General features: G+C 37.6%; 1 protein-coding gene across 1 annotated transcript; it reads left to right on the plus strand.

The window, feature by feature from the left end:
* The first annotated feature begins 1,434 nt into the window (after positions 1-1,434).
* Positions 1,435-23,581, plus strand: akna (AT-hook transcription factor). Its single transcript, XM_079835088.1, has 23 exons — positions 1,435-1,748; positions 1,967-2,135; positions 3,397-4,276; positions 4,813-5,116; positions 7,555-7,629; positions 10,510-10,663; positions 11,205-11,323; positions 11,418-11,477; positions 11,555-11,673; positions 12,922-13,087; positions 13,189-13,358; positions 13,888-14,055; positions 16,153-16,399; positions 16,512-16,615; positions 17,671-17,966; positions 18,412-18,568; positions 19,990-20,160; positions 20,264-20,391; positions 20,485-20,613; positions 20,706-20,798; positions 20,896-20,985; positions 21,117-21,270; positions 22,061-23,581. Exons 1-23 carry the CDS (start codon positions 1,566-1,568, stop codon positions 22,323-22,325), a joined length of 4,401 nt encoding a protein of 1,466 aa, XP_079691214.1. The 5' UTR covers positions 1,435-1,565; the 3' UTR covers positions 22,326-23,581.
* The last annotated feature ends 1,660 nt before the right edge of the window (positions 23,582-25,241 follow it).

Genomic DNA, 25,241 nt, shown 5'->3' on the forward strand with positions numbered 1-25,241 from the left:
GTGCTGCATACTTAATATTTGTGTGGAAATATGTGAAGTGGGGAGGCTTTGTGTGCGCTGTGTAAACAGGATGGTTATTGTAGTTCTCTAGACATCTTACTTGCACAAAAACAGATTCAGTATTCCTCAAAATGAATAAAAACGGTGAATTGCAAACTCTGTAATTAAATATGTTAAATGACACAAATATACTTTATGCATTTAATCTCACTTTATTACCCAATGTCTTTGCTGCAGAGATTCGATGATCCAATTCAACGATACTAGTGAAGTTATTAAACGTAATTTCGGGAGGAGTACGCCCATCTAATCTTCCGATTAATACCAAGGTATAAAACCAGCAGCTTACCTCTTCCCATTTTTAGTTCCTGCAGCATCCCTCCTCCTCCCCTGCTCCGCCTTTTGTACAATTTTGCCTGTTATAGGGGGGCAGTCGGAGCTTGGGTAGAATATCCTCTCCGAGCCTCTCTATAGCAGACAGCAAGCCAAATCTGTTTACCACTTTCACTAAGATTATATGGGCACACAAACTCGTGAAATAAGCAATAATGACTTTAGATGTAGAGAATTTGGTGTGAAAGGGCCTTTACTTTTGCCAAGAATTTTACTATTTTGTTATTAAAGAACAATCAACCAAGCCCAGCCAAGAAAAAGCGCAAAACTAACATAACGCATTTCTTTCCATAAAAGTAACTCAATTAGTTACTTCAAGTAACTAGGTATTTAAAAAAAAAGTCCAAGCCTTGATGTCAAAAGCTATGTACTATACACACATTAAATAAGCTGATAGGGCAGTTATAAAGGCATTTACATGCAATTTCAGGTGGAATAGTATTTTAGCATTTTAATGGCTAAGTATTTGAGCATAAAAAATATACATTTCAACTTTGACAATATCTGTTTTTACATGTACACTCAGTTGCTCTGTTTCAGGGCTTATGAAGCAGGTGAAGAGCTACATTATTTATTCAGATGTTTTGTGGATCCACTTGAGAGCAGCTGTTTACAGACTTTGCGTAGCCTTTTATCGTGCTCAATTAGCACTGAGCTTCAGTACATGAATGACAGCATTAATTAGACTTTTGTAAGGAGTTACACAGATGCTTAAGGGTATGTTCACTTAGACTGGTTCTCTTTAGTCACCTCTTTTTTTTCCTCCAGCTTGAATGGATTTCAGTTATTTATCTTTGATAATTAAATTAGTTTCAGTGTTTTTTTTTCTTAAAGGGATAGTTTATAGGGATACCCATCTTTTTTTGTATTCAACAGAACAAAGAAACTCATACGGGTTTAGAACAACTTGAGGGTGAGTAAATAAGGACAATTTTAATTTACTCCCTTTAACACTGCTTTATATCTCAGTAGAGCATGAAAGGTGGTGCATCAATTGTTCAATGTCAAGGTAATTTTTGTGTTTTTCAGATTGTGTTTAATCACCTTGATGACCTATAAGTGGACATTACATAGCCTGTTCATGAAAACATTCATTATTGGCCCACCATGAGGAGGTGCAAGTGTTACAGGAGTTCAAGGTGGAATAAAAGAGAGCGATAAAGAGCAAGGTAATGGAGCGGAGCAGAGGTACCACTGCAGGGGTTCTGGTGTGGACACCAGCCCCAGCGTACCCCTCTCCCTCGAGCCCAGAGGGGTCGGACTTCAGCTGGGATGAAGAACCTGATGAGGACTTCCAAAGCCAGATGGATGAGAATGGCATCATTGGTCTGGCAGAGAGTCAAGGGCAGCAGGAGGTGAGGACATCAGAGATGTTTGACTGATATCTTCCCATTTATTGGTCATTTAGAGCAGGCTCACCAGGACTCTTCATTCATTACACTTAAAAATGCTTGTCATAGGACAAATGCATTTTAATTTGAAATATTTCTTATCCATTTATATGCCCTATTTCTTGAATAACGTGTTTAACTGTTTAATAAGCATATAAGCATATCGTGAATCTCTGAATCAGGGAGGAGAGGAGGAGATTGCAGAGGACCTGTTGTGGGACACGAAGACCCCCGAGCCTGAGCATAGGCCTCCACCTGCACTAGAGGCGATAAGCTATCACCTGAGTGAGCTGCTAGACTCGGAGCCGCTCTCGCAGGCCACTGGAGACGACTGCTACTCTGCATCTCTGCGTAAGACTCAGTTCATTTAAACATCCGCAGCCGAGTTTAGTAGCATAAAACTATAGTAATTGTGAAGTGAAATTATTTTAATTTTGTGAAAAGGGATAAATAGTGCATAGATAAACTACCATGCAAAAGTTTTCTTGAACACTTTCTATTCATCAAATAATCCTGAAAAAATGTATCACAGTTTTCACAGAAATATTAAGCAGCAACTGTTTCCAACAGTGACAATAATAAGAAATGTTTCATGAGAACTAAATCAGCATATTAGAATGATTTCTGAAAGATTATGTGACACGGATGACAAAGCTTAATTTTCAGCAGTCATTACTCCAGTTTTCACATGAATAAATTACATTTTAAAATAGATTAAAATAGAAAAATAATTTTAAATTGTAATAATATTTCACAATTCTGTTTTAACTGTATTTTAATCAAATATTTGTATAGCCTTGGTGAGCATAAGAGACTTCTTTCAAAAAAATTAAAGTCAGAGTAATGGCAATATTAAATATGTGTTCTGAGTTTGTCACTTCACAGAAAAATGTATTATGTGCGATGGCACCAGATGTTAGCGGGACGGGAGAATGAAGGCCGGGGTGGGAGATAGTCGGTTCAGCCCTATTCACCAGTAACAGCGGATTATCAGTGAATCCCAGTTGGTTCCGATGAAAGTTTGTAAAATAACCTGCAGAGGTGGGTGTTGGTGGTGATCCTCAGCTCTCCATCAAGGTGGCTCTTCACAAAATTAATCCACCTCTTCTTGATATCATCGTTTTAGGAAATTTAAATGAGACCGTGTTGTTTTGTAAATTATCACAACCAGTTAGGCCTAATATGTATTTACGTGACAAAGGCATACCTAGCTAGCAAACTGTAGGCTGTAGTAACTAACAGTAATGACAGTAACTCGCTATTGAGCGGGTGAACCACTGATGTTATGGGACGGGCCATATGCTCAGTGGCTCCAGTGTGTCATCGAGCCATGATTTCAGGCCAAAAAATCCTGAACTCAAACATGGTGAAAAACTGTTTACCGGTCTAACTCCACAATTCAGTACTACATAGTTCACAGACTTTGTAATGTGTTTTCAGCAACACATTTCTAACATTTATAATGTGTTTAGAAACAAATCTCTGAATTGCCTTTACACAGACTTTAAATAATCTTGCCAACCCCAAACTTTTGAACAGTAGTGTAAGTATAATAAAAAATAGTCTATATGGTCTAATTGGTTTTCATTCATTTCATTCTGTCTTTTATTAGAGGAAGAACACAGAGCAGATGATGACCAGAGTGTTTTGTTGGAAGATTGGACTGATGATGAGGATGGTACAGGGAGCCCAACAATCCAAAGGCACAAATTAAAGTCTTTCCCAAAGAGAGACACAACGTTAGACATGACCGATGAGGAGACAGAAGAGAAGGACACATGTGAAGATGCTCCGAGATTCATGGACCAAACATTTCCTGTTACAGAAGAGATGGCATCTATGTTTGGAATGGTGAAGAGCCTTGATTTCAGTCACAAAATGACTGAGATCCCCCAAAACATTCCAATTTCAGGAGTCCCAGACCATTCTGAGCAAAGTGATTATGAGGAACTCAAGGAAACCGATGGGCATATTCTCCCTGTCTCACATTGTTCCTTCAGAAACACTTCTGATCCCATCAGTTTTCCCCATTTGTCCTCAGAGGAAATGATGAAAAACTGTGATATTAAAGCTGAGACATTTCCAGAGCTAGACATTTGGGCAGAGTCATCCCTTAGCACTTATCAGAGTGCCGCCCCTAAAACATACCACACGGTTAGATCAAAGGAGGAGGAGATTAAACGCAAGATCACACCCCAAGCTTCACCAAGAATCCCTGTGATGAAAATCACAGTGGAAAAAATGTACCAAGATAGTACGAGTGGAGAAAAATTTGAAAGAAGGTTACACAGTCCTAACCACAACCTGCAGCCTCCAACGCCCTCTCCCAGAAAAACAAACCCTGCTTCCTGTGACGATCAGGTTTCCATTCCAGCACAGTGCATTTCTAAAGCAAGCGTCTCCCCCTCAGAGCACTCGCCACCTCCTACACATCATCGATTTTCAGCAATGAAGAACCACAAAACCTCTCATACTGATCCAGATGATATCAGGTGAGATGAAAAATAGACGAACACAAATTCATATGAAAAAATGTGACCCTATAATTTGACCCCTAAATAAAATAAGGTCTGGTTTCACAAACAGGGCTTAGATTAAGCCAGGATTAAGCCTTGGTTCAATTAGGACATTTAAGATGCTTATAGTAACATGCCTTAGAAATCTTAAGACAAAAAAATGACACTGACATATTTTTAAGATATGTCAGTGCAAGTTGCTTTTAGTTAAAACAGCTCAAACATGCATTTTAGTCTGGGACTAGCTTAAACCTTGTCTGTGAAACCGAATGTTTTTCGGTTAAATAAAGGGTAAATGTTTTTATTTATCAGTATACAATATGTTTATATGCAAATAATGCAAAATATAGTCGATAAAAGTGTACATTTATGAAATGTGCATTTATTTATTTAAAATAACATTGAAAATGTAATTCGTTGTATTGATCTAAAGTATACATTTTTCTAACATTATTGTACATTTAGTCAAATTTAGCCTTTTTTTTTTTTTTTTACTAATTATGTATTCTTAGGAAAGGGCTGCTGAGTCACCCCTTACCTGATTTCTCCAAAGTGGAGCCGAGGGTTCATTTCCCGAAAAAGAGTGGATACAAACCTCCTAAAAGCAGTAGACCCCCTCATGATAGAACTTCACACCCAGATCTTCCTGTAGTGTTCAAATCCCCTGCTGAGATAGTGAGAGAGGTCCTGTTGAGCAGCTCTGATAGGTCTCTAGCAAGTCCCTCCACCAGTGGGACCCACAAGCGTCTGCACAGTACAATACCAGAGGAGTTCCGCTGCCCCCAGCAGGCCAGCACACTGGTGCAGCAGCTACAGGTATGTAAAAAGAGGAGTGAACACTCTGTTCAGAATGAAATTCTAGTATACTATTTACTGCACGCTGCATAGTATACAGTACCGTTCAAAAGTTTGGGATTAGTAAGATTTTTTAAAAGCATTCCCTCCAGAAAAACACGATTATGCGATTGCATGATTTAATGCATAATCAGCCAAAGTCTGCATATTTATGCGGGGCTGCATTTTTTCAAATACGCCGCACTTTCGCCGCGTAAATTGCCTATTTCTGCGTGCAAAATATGCGGGGCTAGCATGATTTCATAATCCCTGCATTTCCGTTGCAAAAAAGTCATATATATTAGCAGAAAGTTGAAAAATGTTTGTTTACTTCACACAAGAGCCGCCATTTCCCCCTATTGCCATGGGAACGTTTTGAAGTGACGTAATTATTACCCGACGTGAACGTCATCGAAAAGCTGCAAACCCTGTGGTGAAACCATAGCCATCGGTGAAACCATGATGAAGCACGCAAATTCCCATTTGCCAACAAAAATAACAGCAAAAGACCGTGCAAAGCAGTTTCCCGGTGTGTTGACCGATGTCAAAACACCGCATCATGAAGCTTCGAAGCGTTATGAATCGGTGAGTTGATTCAGTGGTTTGGATCGCGATCCGAATCATGATTCGACTCACTGATTCATAACGCTTCGAAGCTTCATGATGCTGATGTTTTGAAATGGATCATCACTATATAAGTCGTTATTTAGTTTTTTTTTGCGCACAAAAACTATTCTCATCGCTTCATAAAGTTATTGTAGAACCACTGTAGTGAGATGGACTTTGTAACGACGTCTTTAGTACCTTTTATGGGTCTTGAGAGTGTAAAGTGCATTGTGCCAATGGAGGCCTTTCAGAGCCATCGGATTTCAACTAAAATATTTTCATTTGTGTTCCGAAGATGAACGGAGGTCTTACGGGTGTCCAACAGTATGAGGGGAAGTCATTAATGATAGAATTTTCATTTTTGGGTGAACTAACCCTTTAAGAGATTGCACTGTGCATTGGAAGCACTCAAATGTCTGTTTTGTATAGCTTACCCGATGTGACGGGATTTAAACATCTCTGTAAAACAGGAAGTTATTTATTCATTTTTTCAGAAGTTGTAGCATATTCCTTTTGTAAAGCTACAGACCTTGACTCCATTTTTGTAACTCAATTTGACTCAATGTTTTGTAAATTTGAGCCAAATTGATCTTCAATAAAACAAGATGAGAACTTAAATATTCCCATCACTTTCTGTGATGTAGTGCTTTTTTTCTCTTTTTCATCAAACGTGTTCAGTTTCTGACATACTCCACGTGCTTGAGTCTGTCGACAGCTTGCTTGCATCTCTGTACAGACTGTAGAAGGCTACCAGTGTCAGGAACAAGTGGTTGCTTTATTTTAATGGCATCCTGGATCACGTCGGAGGATTATATGTTTGTTCTGAGCATTTCGTTTTGTAAGCTAGGCACAGTTTAATGGAGAGTACTCAAAGAAACGTTTGTTGAAAGATTAAGCAGCCAGCTGTATTGGATCTGACAGCAGCTGCATCACAAACCGTAAGTAAATGATTTCATAATGCGCAGTCTGTAAATTATGTTTTTATATGGATTAATGTTTTCAAAACACTTACTTGCATGCAATATCGAGTGGCCGTTGATACTGTTTCCTATGCAATGGCATTGGCCAATCACAACAGTGCTGGTTACTGACAAGCCTCTTAAAAACTGATCATTTCAGAGGGGACGAGGGTTTAAAATAATTTTTTCCTCATATATGTTTGGTTTTTGAGTGCAAAAAACTTTATAACATTATAAGTGAACCTCAAGGAACATCTACAATAATTAAAACATTTAAATGGGTCATGACATGGAAGTATTTTATGCTCCCCAAGGCTGGATTTATTTCATTAAAAAAACAGTAAAATAGTAATATTGAGAAATAACTTTTCAACGTGTGTATTGTATTATGTGTATGTATATGAAACTGAATAAACACTATAAACTGAATGCCACAATAAACACTAAACGATAATATGCTACATGCTGTCACATGGTCCTTCTATATTGATGTTTGATCATCTTGGAAATACAATTCTTGCATTTTTTTTATGTAAAAGTATCTTAACTTTTAGTAGTCTGAGATATTAAAATATTGGTTGATATTCATATTGTTCATTGTTCACATTAAATAAGGAAGTATAAGTGAATTGCATTGTGGGAAAGATTTTCCCTAGCAATGTGCACTAAATGTACTATGTTTTGTGTACTATGTTTTGGCAATAGTAGTAGGTTATAGCTGTAGTATACATATGGCAAATAAACTGGGTAGCATAGCATTTTGAACACTTTTGAAATTATGCTGATTTCTCCAAAAGGCTAAAATGAAGAATGAAGCATTAATAGTCTATTATTTTTTCCCCTCACTTCTTACAGGAGGACTATAACAGGCTGCTTACCAAGTATGCAGAAGCTGAAAATACTATCGATCGACTTCGCCTTGAAGCAAAGGTTGGCTTTACAGACTGTATTTATGGTTTTGTGCTTTTTTTCCCCTTCATTTGAAGGCTGACATGAATTCAGTGCAATGCTCTCCCTCATATCAGCAGGCTAGTCTCCTTTCTCCGTCTGCTCTGATGTTGATGAGAGCTATTTTTAGACTCCTCAGGCTGAGTCAACACAATATAAATTCAGAATCTCTTTTGTGACGGCCATAATCACAGCCTTCCGTTTAGCAGCACCGCCGTGCAGAAGCTCAGGCTCATTTTCAAACTGAAGGCTGTCTCTGATTGTGATGTTTTTCCACAAATACAAAGGCTTGCAGAGAGGGTTTACCTCAGAGGACACAAACACTATCAGAAAAAGACTAACAAACAAACTGAGGCAATAAGAAGTGTATATACAAAAGCATTATTTGCACAAATTGTTAAATTATCTGCATACTTGATATTATACAGGTGAATGTATGCAACTGAAAATACTTAACTTAATTTTTTATGCAATAAATGCACAAATTGTTGTGCAATTACAGTAATTACATGTCTTATTGCTTTATTATTTCCTTTAAAAGGAATTGACAAGTTATCTACAAAAAAATATGCCATTTATTATGATTAAATATTTAAATTGATTGACAGCCTAAATGGCATTATCATTATTATCATTCTCATTTGTTTTGATGAAATGAGTTCTGTTATATGTCTGATAAGATCGTATGTTGCCTCAGTGTTGAAAACAGTTAATAAACACAGAACAATGTCACCTAAACAAGTAACAAAGTGACCTGAAATAAATCTGGGCCTGAGACAGGATTAAAACAGGATGTGATGTCATGTTTACCTTCGCTGTTAGGTAATAGGTCCGCGATACACGTCGCAACCTTATCTGAACTCATTTCAGCTGTACTTAACCTTAACCTTTTACAGAGCAATGTTGGTAATTATTAAGGCCAATCATTTTTGGCCATTTCTCTGTTCGGTTTTGCATCTCCAGCTGCATTTGCTGTAATGCTCATTAAGCTCTCTACCCACATGCCCTGGCCATCTGCTTCTGCATTAACAGAAACAACAGCTTGAGATGGACATGTTTCATTCACTTTAATCCTTAGTAGTGACTTCGTTGTGGTTCCTTAAATGTAGCAATAGGGGTGGGTGATAAATGATAAAACTGTTGAAATGATGTGATTAGGAAATGGCTTTTCCAAATTCAGGCAGAAAATTAAGAATTTGTTAGAAAAGAAAGTGTGTCTTCTGTGAATTCTCTGTATACATATATTGTTTATATACACCGATCAGGCATAACATTGACAGGTGAAGTGAATAACACTGATTATCTTTTTATCACAGCACCTGTTAGTGGGTGGGATATATTAGGCAGCAAATGAACATTTTGTCCTCAAAATTGATGTGTTAGAAGCAGGAAAAATGGGCAAGCGTAAGGATTTGAGTTTGACAAGGACCAAATTGTGATGGCTAGACGACTGGGTCAGAGCATCTCCAAAACTGCAGCTCTTGTGGGGTGTTCTCAGTCTGCAGTGGTCAGTATCTGTCAAAAGTGGTCCAAGGAAGGAACAGTGGTGAGCCGGTGACAGGGTCATGGATAACTGCAGGATAATGTGCCCTGCCACAAAGCAAAAATGGTTCAGGAATGGTTTGAGGAGCACAACAATGAGCTTGAGGTGTTGACTTGGCCTCCAAAGTCCCCAGATCTTAATCCAACTGAGCATCTGCGGGATGTGCTGAACAAACAAGTCCGATCCATGAGGCCCCACCTCACAACTTACAGAACTAACATCTTGCGGCCCGATACCACAGCTCACCTTCAGGGGTCTAGTGGAGTCCATGCCTCGACGGGTCAGGGCTGTTTTGGCTGCAAAAGGGGGACCAACACAATTTAGGATTTATATAATTTATACAAATTAGGATCTATATCATGTCATAATGTTATCCTGATCTGTGTATATATATATATATCTTCCATCACCCACCCCTATGTAAAAAAACTGAAGCATAGGCTGGAAAAACTGATAATTGACATCTGATGATCTGCTTCTGGTATTGATCCATTAATAATAAAGATTGTGGTCGAAAAAGAGTGCTATTTTATTCTAAACACTCGGGTCATGTTGAGGTTATGTTTAGTGTGATTTAGTGTCTCGGGTGCTTATCAAGTGGGGACAGTCATTCGGCCCCATTAGATTTCAGGCAGCCTGCAAACATGCAAGCATGCAGCATGTGAGGTGCATGGATATCAGCCTAATGTCATTTTATTTTCGGTGTATTTCTTTATCCAGTGTCTTATCTGCGAGTCCAGCAGTGGAAAACACTCATTAAATGGCCTGTTTTATGAGCCCTTTATTGTATGTGAGTCTCTCCTCCATTCTCCTTTGTGGTTCAGCCGCTACTCTGCAGTAAATCTGAGGGGTCTGTCACGTGGGCAGGCTGCTAGTCAGGGCCGCATATCTCTGATGGTCTCAGCATTTACACAGTGGGTGGCAACAGTCCTTGTTGTGTTCTTCCAACTATATGTTGGGAAACAGTGGTCACCAGTTATTGTACCACAGTCCAGTTCCAGATCGAAGATTGCTTTAACCTGAACCAGAAATAAATATAATATAAACGTACTCCACAGTCCACATGTAACTTTTTCCCCCCTAAAGATACATTATGCCATATAAATATGGATTTAGGGAGATTGTATAATAAAGCACATCAGGGACATATGTGTTTACACAGGACTCATTACAAGGCATTATGTATAGAAATCGGCTCATAGTCTTGGATTATTGTCACAGTAGATTTTCACTCATATGGTTGCTAATTTCTCTATCATTGTTGTTCAAAGTAGCCCTTGTCAACTCCTGAATGTTGTCTATGTGGTGGTTTTTTTCAGGTGGTTCTCCGTTCTGAGCCCCCAAAGCCCAGTACAGCTATCCTGTCAGGTGTTATTCAGGAAGGGTCAAAGGTCATAACCCTCAGTTTTCCTCAAGCACAGAGGGCAGAGTTCAGCGCAGGATCTGCTACCCTGACCCAGCAGATTGGCTCCGGTACACCACACTGACAATATCACTTTGAAACCGTGTGCCTGTATAGTGTACATAAAAATCACACTGATCATAATCTGTAATAGTTCAGAACAGCAGAATTTTTTATTTTTGGGTGATTTATTTTTTTCTAGTGATGATTTTTTACTAAAACCAAAATTAAAGTTATAATTTAGCCACAAAAATAAAATGTATTTAATAACAAATTTATTCAGCAAATTTATTTACAAATTGTAACTCAAAAACGTATTTCAGTCTTTCACAAATTAAGGCAGTTTTTATATAAACCTTTTAATGATATAGTTATGTTTGTACTATTATTTGTTGTTGAAATTTAAACTGTGACTGTAACAAACATACATTAAATAAGACAGACACCACAACCAGTACAATTTTGCATATATTTAGCAAAATAATCCTCTCTAGAGTTTCTTTTTCTAGCTGATTTATGAGCTATGGACATATGGACTCTTCTAAATTAGTTTTGCAGTCAAACTGAATAAGTTTGTTCAATAATACCCAAATTGTTTTTTTCACATTGCAGAAAACTCCAGAAAAACAGTAACTCGCCCTTCCTCTGTGACCTCCACCAGCTCTGGATCTCTCACAGCAGACCATCTAACAGAGACTCTGACAAAACAAACTCATAGATTTCAGCTACAGGTAACTTTAAAAAAAAAAAAAAAAACCTATTTGGATCTTTTAACGGTGTCTGTAACAATGACCATCATTCTGTCAAACTTTTTTGCTTGTTCAGGTTGACGCTTTTGAGGCACTTCTAAAGAATGGAAAACTCAAGCCATGTGAACAGATTAAGGTATGATGGTGCTTGTTTAAAAAAACTAAAATTTGTAAAGACATGAAGTCAGATTGAGTCCTCTGAATCATCTACAGGGTATCTCCACACTGGCACAGGGGCAAGAGTCTCTTGAGAGGGCTTACCTAGATGCACGAGCCCAGTATCAGATGCTGCAGAAGCAACATCGCATGCATGTCACCTTTGACCCAGACAGGTAGCATATTTTTTTTGTATATATACACTATCATTAAATAAGTCAAAAAGATTGGTATTTATTTGTTTTTGTTTTTTATTAAAGAAATGTAATACTTTTATACAGCAAGGATGCATGAAAAAAATAGAAATCACAAAAATATTAATCAGGACATTTTGTCAATATATCAGCATCAGAAAAGGATCACGTGACACTGAAGACTGGAGTATTGGCCGCTGAAAATTCAACTTTGCCAACAGGAATAAATTACTTTTGAACGTATATAAAAACATAAAACATTTATTTTAAATTGCAATAATATTTCACAATATTACTGTTTTAATTGATTTTTGATCAAATGAATGCAGCCTTGGTGAGCAAACAATACTTATTTAAAAACATTAAAGGGCACCTATTATGCAAAATTCACTTTTACACGGTGTTTGAACATCAATGTGTGTTGGCAGTGTGTACACAACCACCTTATAATGGTAAAAATCCACCCACTCCTTTTTTTTATTATCCCCATAAATCATAAGCACCGTCTCAGAACAAGCCGTTTGCAGATTCCTGGCAAAGTCACGTCACATTTTACAGGCCCCACACTTGAGTGTTGATGGACACTGCCATATTAGCATAGACCCCGTCCTCAGAGAGCTGTACAAAGTCTGCCATGTTTATCTCCTCGCCAGAGCATTTAAAAGCAGCATTCAAGTAACAAATGTGTTCTTGTTAAAGAAAGTTATTCATTCAAGAGCAGTGAGTGATTTTCTGTTTTTCTTCTGTTGTTTGATTCATATGAACAGCATATAGCAGTAGGTACTGTATATTACACTGCTTTCACTTTAATACACAGATCTAATATACACACAGGATTTCTGTACTTGCTGCATACATGCACAGACATAACCAACTGCGGGGAACAGCAGTACATTTGCATTTAAAGGAGACACGCACACAAAACAGTTAATTTTTCTCAAACCCATAAATTGGCATTTTCAAAATGTTATATTCAATGATCTGTTAGGAATTTTGTTCTGAAACTTCATAGAAACACTCTATTACATCTTGTAAAAAGGGGCATAATAGGTGCCCTTTAAAAATTGTTTTCTTATTTTGTTTTACTGAATTTTTTATTGATCTATTTGTACAAAGATAGACATCATTGATGCGGATCCAAATATTGACAAAGCTGTGCTTCCTGCTTACTTCCTGTGCCACTTGTAGTATGCACATAATATGCACACTGTGTGTTTGTGTGTGACACAGGGACCTAGAAGGTCAGATCTTCAGGTCAGGGATGCGATTGGATGAGATGAAGGAGTGGCTGGAGCAAGCAGAACAGAACCAACCCATTTCTGAGCCTACTTTAACCCCGCTCCATCCTTCAGATGTGCTCTCTGTGTCCATGTTGGAGACTGAACCTCTACCTGAGGTGCCTCAAACTTAACCTCGACACCTCACTAACCTCTGACCTCATGAGCTCACACACAAAAAAGGCAGAAAATTACTGATTTTCTCCTCTTTTTTTATCAGAGCCCACTGTCAGCTGTCCATCCTGAGGCTTGTGTTGGTGTGGAGGTCAGTTCAGTTAGCGGAGAGAGTGATGCAGACAGAGACGAAGAGGAGATTCTCCCATTTGTTCTTCGTCCACTCTTTGACAAACACCAGCATGTGGAGAAAGACTTCAGTAACCTCATGGACTGGTGAGTGGCCTTTGACCTTCATATATAATATAATGTAATATAATATAATATAATATAATATAATATAATATAATATAATATAATATAATATAATATAATATAATATAATATAATATAATATAATATAATATAATATAATAAATATAATAATATAATATAATAAATATAATATAATATAATAAATATAATATAATATAATATAATATAATATAATATAATATAATATAATAAATATAATATAATATAATAATATAATAAATATAATATAATATAATATAATATAATATAATTAATATAATATAATATAATATAATATAATATAATATAATATAATAAATATAATATAATATAATATAATAAATATAATATAATATAATATAATATAATATAATATAATATAATAAATATAATATAATATAATATAATATAATATAATATAATTAATATAATATAATAAATATAATATAATGCTTTACATGTCAGAAACTATCTCACTTTACATGTCAGACGCTATTTTCTTCTTATCCAGCTATCAGAGTTTTAAAGAGCTCCCCGGGATGCTGGACCAAGCTGTGACTTTAAAGAGCCATGACTCACTGGATTTTGGACATTCTGTTCCTTCTGGGAAAAAAAGCGTAATGATCAGACAACGACACAGGACTATTAATGAGAGCGAGATGACAAAATCTGCTCAGCAGTGAGTCCTATTTCACATAATATTACAGTACATCAGCATCACAGATGCACTGCAAAATATATTTTCTTACTCAGCATCTTCCAGTACAAATATCTATAAACTCTTAAATCAAAGTAAATTTACTTGAGAGGAAAAATGACAAATTTTGGCTGCTGGTGGATTGTAAAATAGAGGAGGCACACTAATTGTAGCGGTCTGGGGATCCTCTCCAGAGGATTTTTTTATGAACTGCTTTAAAATGGCTTTTTTTGGTCACTTTTAGACATAAAATGTGAAAAAAGAAAGAAAGAAAATATAATAAAATTTCACTCACCTAGCACAATAGGGGAAACAAATCCATCCTTCTGTCCTTTTAAATGTTCATTTTATAAGAGTATGTTTGGCTGTTTAGTGATGGTGATTGCTGTAGCCTATAACCAACTTCAGCATGGGGTCTGTCTTCATTTTTAATCTTGGTAAATGTTTGGTGATCAAATATTCAATATCTCTACTCTACATAATTAAGGTAATTGCTAGATTATCAGCGGGAGCAGTTCAAACTAATATCATGTAATTTACATCGCTGGGAAGAGCAGCGGTGGTTCCGACTTCAGTAGTATTTTATGCCATTACAATGGTGAAATAAAAAATAAGAAATTCACATTCTGAGACATGAAATTAAACGAATAACTGGGAATTTTATTATTACTTCTCGCATTTTCCACCTCAAAATTTTGATGAGCCACCACTGCAGAAACCAACACTTTATTTAATTTAAGTCACTATGCTTAACCCCTTAACTGTCCAAACTTAAAGGGCTGTAATTCAAGAATACTTTGAAATATAGACCTAAGTTTGGTCTTGTTTTAAAGAAGACACTCAGCAGATTATTGTGGAAGTGAAAGCATTTCAGAATAAAAATTTCAAAAAGTTATGGAAATTTAAATTTACAGTAAATGAAAAATACTGTAATAAATATTTTAATTTGATATAAAATATATATATATATTTTTACTCTAAAAGTACTATAAAATCAAAGCCATATGTCTAATCAAGTCGTATTCCAAATTTGAAGTTGATATCACAATTTTGTTTAGGCGCTATACCAAAAATAGCCACCGGGTGTCATCCACATTCCATTGATCGTTTTTTTGATGCAGTTACCTGTAAATCTCTGTCGAAATATCACTTCCATCACAAAACAGTCACCAAATATGGAACCTTGAGACTCAGACCTTTCCGACGATATGTGTTTTGTCCCACTAGGGGAGGAGCCCGCTAGAAGAAATTAGAGTACCGTTTCCATGGTAACGCAACATCTGATTTCAAAACGGTTTTCACAGGATGAATTTTAAGTTCGTAAGCTTTCAAATGATACCTAATTTATAATAATACTAAAATATATAATACGGGGGGAAAAAAGCGATCAAAAAAGAGTGCCAGGTGTCTTGCCAGCCGTCCTGTCCTGACGGTGACAGTTTAAACAAGAAAAAGGTCTTTCAGTGGTGTAAGAAAAATTAACTTCCCTTTGAATTAACTTTATTACTTCACTAGCAGATATTTCTTCTTGTTTTAAGTTTAAACTCGCTTAATTTTGATAATGTTTTCAAAAACAAGACATAATACAGTTTTGCTTTTCAAGAAAATGTATCTTGATTTAAGAATGATTAGATATTTGTACTGGAAATCAAGACAGTGTTCAGAAGGATCTGTGGGATCAGCAACTTTATGCAGTAATGAATGTTATATTATTATATTTCATTATCCAGACATCACTGTGATTGAGCCATGCTGACCAATTTGAGAAAATTGACAGGTGTACCGTGGATTAGAACCATTGTATCTGACCAATTAGAGAATATCTTGGCTGATAAGCCCCACCCATTTTAGAAACCCTGCCATTTTATCAGCTTATTCTAATTCAATAATATAAATAAAGGTAAATGACACAGATGTAATGAGATGATACTTCTGTGTTTGTGGTCTAAACATCAGCTGTATGTTGTTATCAGATTTTGAAAGATAATTGAGGGTAACAGCAGTTCAATCCGCACTGCACCATTATCAACGCCTAGCTGTTTGCTCTCTCATTCACCTCTCCATTCTCTCTTTCTTTAGGCAGCCAGCAGCAGATTGTGCCCCTCCCTCCAGCCCATCTGTTAGGTCACAGGTGTGTGACTCTATGGAAACTCACCCAGAGGCTTTTTGCCACTCCTCAGTGTTGCCAGGGCAACAGGGCAGGGAGAAGAAAATGGCAGGAAGCAGGAAAACTCAAAGCAGTAGCCTATCCAGCCTGGCAGAGAGTACAGAGCCCATAACTTTAGGCTTGAAAGCAAAGGCCAAGACTGTCAGAGCGCCCCTTCTGGTCAGTGACTGTACATTATTTGTGATGAACATTATATATTATAGTTGAAGGATTCATTTTTTTATGTGCGTAAATAATAATTATGTTCTTACATGTATTTCTTACACTGCAGGATGGGGTAATTTCTCCAGAGACAGACAGTGGCTTTATGGGCTCTGAGAGCAGTCAGCTCACTCCTGCAGTACACAGTCCTCTACAGCAGAGGGCAGGGGTGAGGTATGAAGCACCTTCACTGTGTAGACTCTAGTGCTGCGTCCCAATTTGCATACTATCCGTACTAAATAGTATTCGAAAAAAGAATTAGTATGTCCCAAATCGTAGTATGTTGAAAAGAGTATTCCAAAGATTCCCGGATGGTTTACTATTTCCGGTCAGAATCCGAAGTGCAGATCGATGCGCACTCTAACGGCTGATATTGCCCACAACCCATTGCGAGATGGACGAGGATTCGATTAGAACTACAAACGCGGATAAAAAGTGTTAAAAAACTACAAACATGACGGTTGCGCGAGTCTGACGGTTAAGTGGAGAGGATTAGATAAAGTGGTTTGAGTGAGCAATTATCAGTATTTAGCCTGACGAAAAGATATTTATTCAATATTATCCTCATTATATTTCTCCTTCAGCAGCATTGAGAACTTTTGTAATGATACGTTTGGCCATTAACTTTGCAAACACATGAGAGGAGTCTCTGCATTAAAGACCCACGAAAGGCAGATCAACGAGCGACTACATTTCTCTCCGATACGGTAGGAAATTAAATTTAAAGTGGGGGATTTTAACTGTGACGATGATTGACAGTTTAAACGGTGACGGGACGCACGTTACAGAGTCCGTTAAAGATGACGAAGTAGTATGTCCCAAAGCTTGCATACTCTTCTGCTACACACTCAAAAGTATGTACTTTTTCTTCACAAAAAGAGTACATACTTTTAGGACGTAGTATAAGTAGGCGAATTGGGACGCAGCCTAGGACTTTGATCATGTGACCCTTAATTAGACAAGAAACCAGTGGTGATGCGTTAGTGGTGCTTACTAAAACAAGCTTCCTCATACTTATGGTTAGGGACTCTTCCTGCTCTGTTTGTGCTACGGACATGAGGAGAGGTGTGCTTTTACTTTTTATGTGACTAGTCTTATTTTCCACCTGATTGATCATAAAATCGGCTGAGTCTGTCAAAACACTCAAATTTGATTTAAATTCTAGATAAATGTTTTTGCTATCTTAGGGAATTTATACGCCTTTATATTTTTTTGGATATCTCCTCCAGTTCCATGCCGTCTGGCCTGCACATGAAGAACACAGAAAGACCAGAGTCTGCTCCTCCTTCTGGGCAGCCTTTCGCCGTCTCCACCTCTCGCTCACAACCCTCTCCGAATACCCCAGGAGAACACCTCAGCACGTCTGGAGGATGCACAGGTCCTGTTAGGAGGAGAGGAGGGGAGGAAAGGAGTTCTTTTTCCAGCCTTTCTCCATCAATCTCCCCCCTTCATTGGCCTAATAGAACCATCCCACCCTGGTCGAGCAGTCTGACCACCAGCCAATCAGATCATGGGAGTGATCATGGTGGGTGTCACCATTAGAATAGGATTGACATTTCATACAAAAAGCATGTAAAAAAAAGTCCATTTGTTTTCATATGGTTATCTTGGGTTTCTTTCTATGAAATCATAATAAATGGTAACACTAAATGAATACTTTTACAGCGTTTATGTAGATTGTAAAATTAATTTAAGATTATAAGATTAATTTCTACGTATGCTAATACATTTCAACATTTTAAGTTTTATGTTTAATGTAAATTAATAATAGTGTATAATTTAACATTAACCTGTTTATATTAGATGCAATTAATCGTGATTGATTGATTTGACAGCACTATATATATATATATATAACATAATATACAGCATTACCATGAAAATTGCTGATATTTGAACACGTCATTAATACTGGCCCTGAATTTCTCTTTTCATCCTTTTTTCTTTCTCTGCATACTCTTTTTTTTCAGTCCATTTCTTATCAGGGGAGGAAAAAGCACAGGATGGCCAATACCCACAACCAGCCAATCTGCAGCTCCGTTCTCACAGAAGCCCCTCCTTCCATGCGCCTTATCACCATGGCGACCACCTCGAAGCCCAAAGTTCCGTTCAGCTAACAAATCACCAGTGAGTTTCCTAAAGGCTGACATGACCACTGCAGCACAAACAAGCAGATATTTATGGCTGCTCTTTTGAGCCAGAGCTCTACTGTAAGGGTGTTCTGGGAAAAACTCCAGGGGTATTAAGTGGTCTCTATAAAATCCTTTTTCACTTCAAAGCAGTTCCATCTGGATAATTAGATTTCATTTTCATTCTTTTCTTTCTTTGATTCAGCAGAAGTTTGACTAGATGAAGATAGTGCTGGTATGTATTCTGCTCCACATCAAGAGATCAGAATTAATCACCATTAGCTATTAATAAAACAGTAACCCTGTCTGTGTTTTTGATGGTTGAACTTGAAATATTCACCTACCCACTCACCCTGTCCCACCACTTTTGAGTTCTCACTGCAGTGTTTATTTCTAAACCCTGTGTTGATCTGAACTCTTAACAGACTCAAAATATCTTTGAGTTTCATCTAAACATCATATGCAAATTGTGATGTTTAACAGTTAGTATAAAATCTGATCCACACTAGAACTTATAATGACCACTTGACGTCATCTGACCAACATGACTTGGGACTTTTGAAGAGGACTGTAAAGTTGTCAGAATAATAATCATACGCTGTTTGTTAATTGGCCAGAGGAGAACTGGCACCCCGACTGAGCCTGGTTTCTCCCAAGGTTTATTAAAGGGTTTTGGTTTCCTTGCCACTGTTGCCTCTGGCTTGGCTTGCTCAGTTGGGGAAACTAAATTTTTCAACTAAATATCCAAATAAATCTAATTATTAAACTAAATTAACCATATAAACTAAATTACTGATCTAATTACGGATCTAAAGCCAACACTGTCACTGTATGATAATTGAAATGAAATGATGACATCACCGTTTTCTCCGGAATGGCTATACGGCTGAATCAAATTCTGTTGCATTATTTTCCTGTTTAAGACTGTAAAGCTGTTTTGAAATGATCGGCATTGTTAAAAGCGCTATATAAATAAAGTTGACTTGACTTGAGGACTCTTGGCTTGCTACTATAACTTCAAATTGTTTGTGAAGGGAAATATTTGACATGTTCTGTTGTCTTTTACACTCAATGTACACTACCATTCAAAAGTTTGGGGTCAGTATGTCTCTTGATAAAAAATACTGTAAAAACAGTAACTTTGTGAAATATTATCATAAATATATTATCTTCAGTGTCGAATGATCTTTCAGAAATCATTCTAATATGTTGATTTTCTGCTCAATAAACATTTCTTATTATCATTAACAATGTTGGAAACAGTTGTGCTGCTTAATATTTTTGTTCAAACCATGATTTTTGGATGGACAGAAGGTCAAAGCAGCATTTATTTGACTCTAATTTTAATAGAATTTCATCTGTTTTGTTCCCTCTTCAAACTACAAAAACAGCCTTTTATGTGTTGTGTATGTGTTTCAGAGAGGCTCTTGAATCTCTACAGCAAGAAGTGAACCGACTAAAGGAGCGACTAGAGGGAAATCTGAGACTCTCCAAACCTTCTAGTCCTGTTAGAGCGCCCTCTTCTGCCACAGTAGACACCAGAGATCACGCAGACCCACAGACCGCAACACCGCAGTGGAATCATTTAAGGTAATTTGACTATTGAATATTATATATGTTGCCTGAAACTTGTAGGTAATAATCGGATGAGTTACAACTTCAAAGGAATTTGACCATGCTCCTTTCTTTTTAGGTCAGAGAGGAGGAGAAGGCAGACAGAGAGAGGGAGGAATGGAGAAAAAGAGAAAGGAAACTCACCCAGACCCACCCTGAGGCAGAGATCAGCATCTTTACCTCGACATCGGCCTGAAACTGATCTGAGTATGTTTAGGTGCCAAGTTTCAGTCAGTTATGCTCTGACAGAGAGATTAGTATTATTACATTTTCACCATGCTCCTTATAACCCTGCTGCAGCAACTGATTCTGAGCATGTCCAGTCTGAGCCAAGACCATCAACATTAAGACCTGTCCCGATGTCCCCTATGACAACGAGAGGAAGAAGACAAACCAGAGGATTTGAACATCACAAAGAGGACAGGACCTGTAAGAGAATATCTTTGTTATAACTTAACATAGGTGACCAGGTTTGGATATGGTAATCAAGAACAATTTGTGTTTTAATTGAACATCAACAGGCAGATCTGATAATAGCGATGAAGTGGAACCGAGCCGAGGACCAGAACCTACCTGTCTACACTGCATATCAGATCGCACTAGTGCCTCGACACGTAAGCATCCTCCATCCATCATGGTAATGGGATCTGAAACTTGCTGAGATGACCAATTCATGAACTACCCTCCTGCCCTTTACACTATTAATTAAAGGTCCAATCAGGAGCAGGAGCTCTCCACGTCTCGCACAACCTTCCTGTAGCCACTGCCCATTGTGTGGTGCATTAAGAGCCTCTCAACCAGGTTGGTCACTTCATATAACTAATTTTATACAGTTCATCCTGGATATGTGAAATATTTTTGTTTATACATTAACCTAATAGGACTTGTATATCGCCAAGAATCATGTTGACTGTTCATGTGTGGTTATTTAGCCAATCAGGAGCCAGTCTCCACCCCCAGAAGGAGTGAGCCAATGAGATCCTCACAGCGGGACAGAAGAGGCATGAATGCAGCAATGGCTCCTGGCCCCACTTTGCAGGGAGGTGTTCCAGTTATCCCATATGTGCCCGTCTATCCTTCAACTGTGTGAGTACTTCTTCCTCTGCAGCTGCCTGGACAATGAATCAAACTCTAGAATTTTTTTTTAAGAACACAGTTATTGATCAATCTCAACTTCCTGTCAATGGATGAGTTGTACAAGCTTGACTAAAACTGGTATGAGATCATTGTGGAAATTTGAAGCATAGAATTATCCAAATAATTCTATACCTTTTAATTGACTCTTCACCCAAATTGTTGTTTATAATATAATTTGGGTAACACTTTAGTTTAGGGTCCAATTCTCACTATTAACTAGTTGTTTATTAGCATGCATATTACTAGGATATTGACTGTTTATTAGCATCCCTTAATCCTACACAATACCTAAACTTAACAACTACCTTGCTAACTATTAATAAGCAGTAATTTTTTATTATTTAATGTTTTTAAAAGACTATCTTATGCTCACCAAGGCTGCATTTATTTGAATAAAAATACAGTAAACGGTAATATTGTGTAATATTATATTTATATTTAAAATAACTGTCTTCTATTTTAATATATTTCCAAATGGAATTTATCTATGCGGTGGCAAATCTCATTTTCAGCTGCCATTTTTTTCAGGATTTTATAGGATACTGTCAGTTTTTCTAAATGTAATCTTGCTGAATAAAAGTGTTCATTTCTTTAAAAAAAAAAAAACTTTTGAACAGTGATGTATTTTATATAGTTATGTAATATACACCAAGAAATAACCTTATGTTACCTTGTAAGTCAAACCCCTCTGGTGCAACTGTCCACAACAGACTGATCATTCTGTGTCATTTTCCTGCAGTTACTTCTCCAGCCCTGTGACGACACAGGCCTACTCACAACCCTTTAACATCTCAGCAAGTCCCGCCAGAGATGAGAGGTCAGGGGTCAGAGGTCATCGCAGACGCTCTCTCTCTGTGGACCATCAGCAGCTCTCTATGAACAGCTCTCTGACCCGTGCCCTCACAGCGGCTAAAAACATGAGAGAGGTCTCGCATCGCATGGCTCACTCTCTGGCCTCAGGGCTGCACAGCAGTAGCTTCCTCACCACATCTTGCACCTACTGACACCAGCATTTGTTTAGCAGACGCTTTTCTCCAAAGTGACTTTGTAAAATGAGGAATAATACATTATTTTTTTGTATTAGTTTACATGGCTGTGTGACTGATGGCATTCAGACATGCAACGCTGCAGCAGAAAATGGTGGAAAATGTGAAATGTCTCAGGTGACTTTTAGCGATTGATATTGATAGCTGCATTATGGTATCTTAAACGATACAGGTTAGTATATACAGTGACATCAAAATCTTTGGAAACTTAATCCACACTTAAAGATGTAGGCATGTTATTGAACTAGAAAGCAAAAAATACAATATAGCTTTTTTTTAACTAAAAAGTTTGTTAGGTTTTAAATGTAAAAACAATAAATATATTGTATAGATGAAGATATAGATATGTGGATACATTGTGGATTGGATGTCCATTAGTAGAAGTTGACGACATCCACTATTTTACAGAATTTTAGATTGTCAGATAGCAGTTGGATTTATGTTTTGTTATGTAATGAAAAGACATTCATGCATTTTTAAGTGTGCTTTAAAATACTTTTTGGGTTCCACTGTACTAGACTTTTTTTCTGGCAAGTCCAGATAATGTCATTGTTAAGCCTTTTAATTCCACAGTGTGGTAGATTTATATTTGTTTTAACGAATAAGAAAAGTTACAGTATGAACAGTATGAGTGTGAACCGGTATTGTTTTTTAAGATCTGTTTGTGACCGGTTTTTAAATAAAAAAAAAAATTTAATGGGGGAAAATAAGTACAGTGCTGCTCTAAAAGTTGGTGGGTGATTGCGTTTTTGTATATTACAGTACTTTTGTGCTGTATTTGTTTACCTGGAATTTACAACTGGATAACAGTTTTTAACTTGCATGCCTGTGTGACGCGATTTTCTACCCCACAGTCAGAAACAGCAGTTTAATTCAGTGCACATAATCCAGCATACCTTGAGTCCCACAAGAGTTTTGTAGCAGCATTGAGGTCAGTGTGAAAAGACCAACATGCATTTCACTTGGGGAACCAATAATGGAATAGTTACGTGCATACGTTTTTGAGGTTTATTGGGTTGTGAGATTTCGGTTGCTATTTATTTTACATATAGTTTTCTTGGGTAAATGTTCTTTTAGTGCTGCTTATTTTGGGCATCACCCTGTTAAGCAAATTAATTGATTCTCTGGTAGCGTGTTTTTTTTAAATGTGTTTTGTATTTATAGAGCTGTACTTTTATACTTTATGTACTACTATAAATGATTCTATATTTGACACGTGTTATGCTACTGTTTTTCAGCTATTTGATCATGTGTTTCTCAAGGTTACGAACTGGACCTTTCACTCCTCCTCCATTTCTCTTGATATGCTGCAGGTGTTTGTATGGAGAGAAATCTGAGTTGAAAACCAGCTAGTGTATCAGAATCCAGTGATCAAGGTTGGTGGCTACTCAAATAGTCCATGCCACAACATTTTGCTCAATGTAACGGGGTTCCCACAGTCATGGAAAACCTGTAAATTACACACACACGCATCTCGATCAGGCATAACATTATGCTGATGAACATAGGTGAAGTGAATAACATTATCTCTTTATCACGGTACCTGTTATTGCGATAACAGTTGTTGTGATGACTAGACGACTGGGTCAGAGCATCTCCAAAACTGCAGCTCTATTAGGGTGTTCCCGGTCTGCAGTGGTCAGTATCTATCAAACGTGGTCCAAGGAAGGAACAGTGGTGAACCGGCGACAGGGTCATGGGCGGCCAAGGCTCATTGATGCACTTGGGGAGCAAAGGCAGGCCCGTGCGGTCCGATTAAACAGACGAGCTACTGTAGCTCAAATTGCTCAATAATTTAATGCTGGTTCTGATAGAAAGGTGTCAGAATACACAGTGCATCACAGTTTGTTGCGTATGGGGCTGCATAAAGGCAGACCAGTCAGGGTGCCCAAAGCAAGAATGGTTCAGGAATGGTTTGAGGAGCATATCAATGAGTTTGAGGTGTTGACTTGGCCTCCAAACCCAATCGAGCATCTGTGGAATGTGCTGAACAAACAAGTCCAATCCATGGAGGCCCCACCTCACAACTTATAGGACTTAGGATCTGCTGCCAACATCTTGGTGCCAGATACAACAGCACACCTTCAGAGGTCTAGTGGAGTCTATGCCTCGACTGGTCAGGGCTGTTTTGGCAGAAAATGGGGGATCAACACAATATTAGTTCATAATGTTTTGCCTGATTGGTGTGTGTGTGTGTGTGTACTTTTTATATACATGAGTTGGACAATGAAACTGGAACACCATAATTTATTAGTGTGTTGTAGGTCCACCTTTTGCTGCAAATACAGCATCAAATTATATTTTATAAACAAAGTTCGAGAGGAGCACGTTCAGATAATTAACCTAATTAACACGAGAGGAGCGCATTCAGTTTACTCAATTAACGAGATAAGATATATATATATATACACAGCAGACTTAATTCTGTTCGTTGACAGTTTATCAGCTTCCCTCCACCACCCCATCTCCTCACTTCTAGTTCTAACTATTCCTATCACAACCTGGGGGAGTACTCTGGGTTCGGGCCAGATTCCAAATTTGGAGCCCTCCCCCCCGGACAGCATGCCAAATACACATAACCTTTACTCTATTTAATTATATGTAAGTGTGAACTCGTAAATTTGTTTTCGGAATGACAAATACAAGTCATTCACAATGGCCAGAAGGATTCTGCGTCATTCCTTATCCAGAGCAGTGGCCAGGTCACTATGTGATGCTGATGGAGGAAAATGTTTTTTGAATTTCTCCTCCAAAATACCCCAAAGTGTTTAAAAATATTTAAATCTGGTGACTGTGCAGGCCATGGGGGATGTTCAACTTCACTTTCATGTTCATCAAACCATTCTGTCACGAGTCTTGCTGTGTGTATTGGTG

This window comes from Gobio gobio, assembly GCF_949357685.1.
Source record: "Gobio gobio genome assembly, chromosome: 14".
Classification (NCBI taxonomy): Eukaryota; Metazoa; Chordata; class Actinopteri; order Cypriniformes; family Gobionidae; genus Gobio; species Gobio gobio.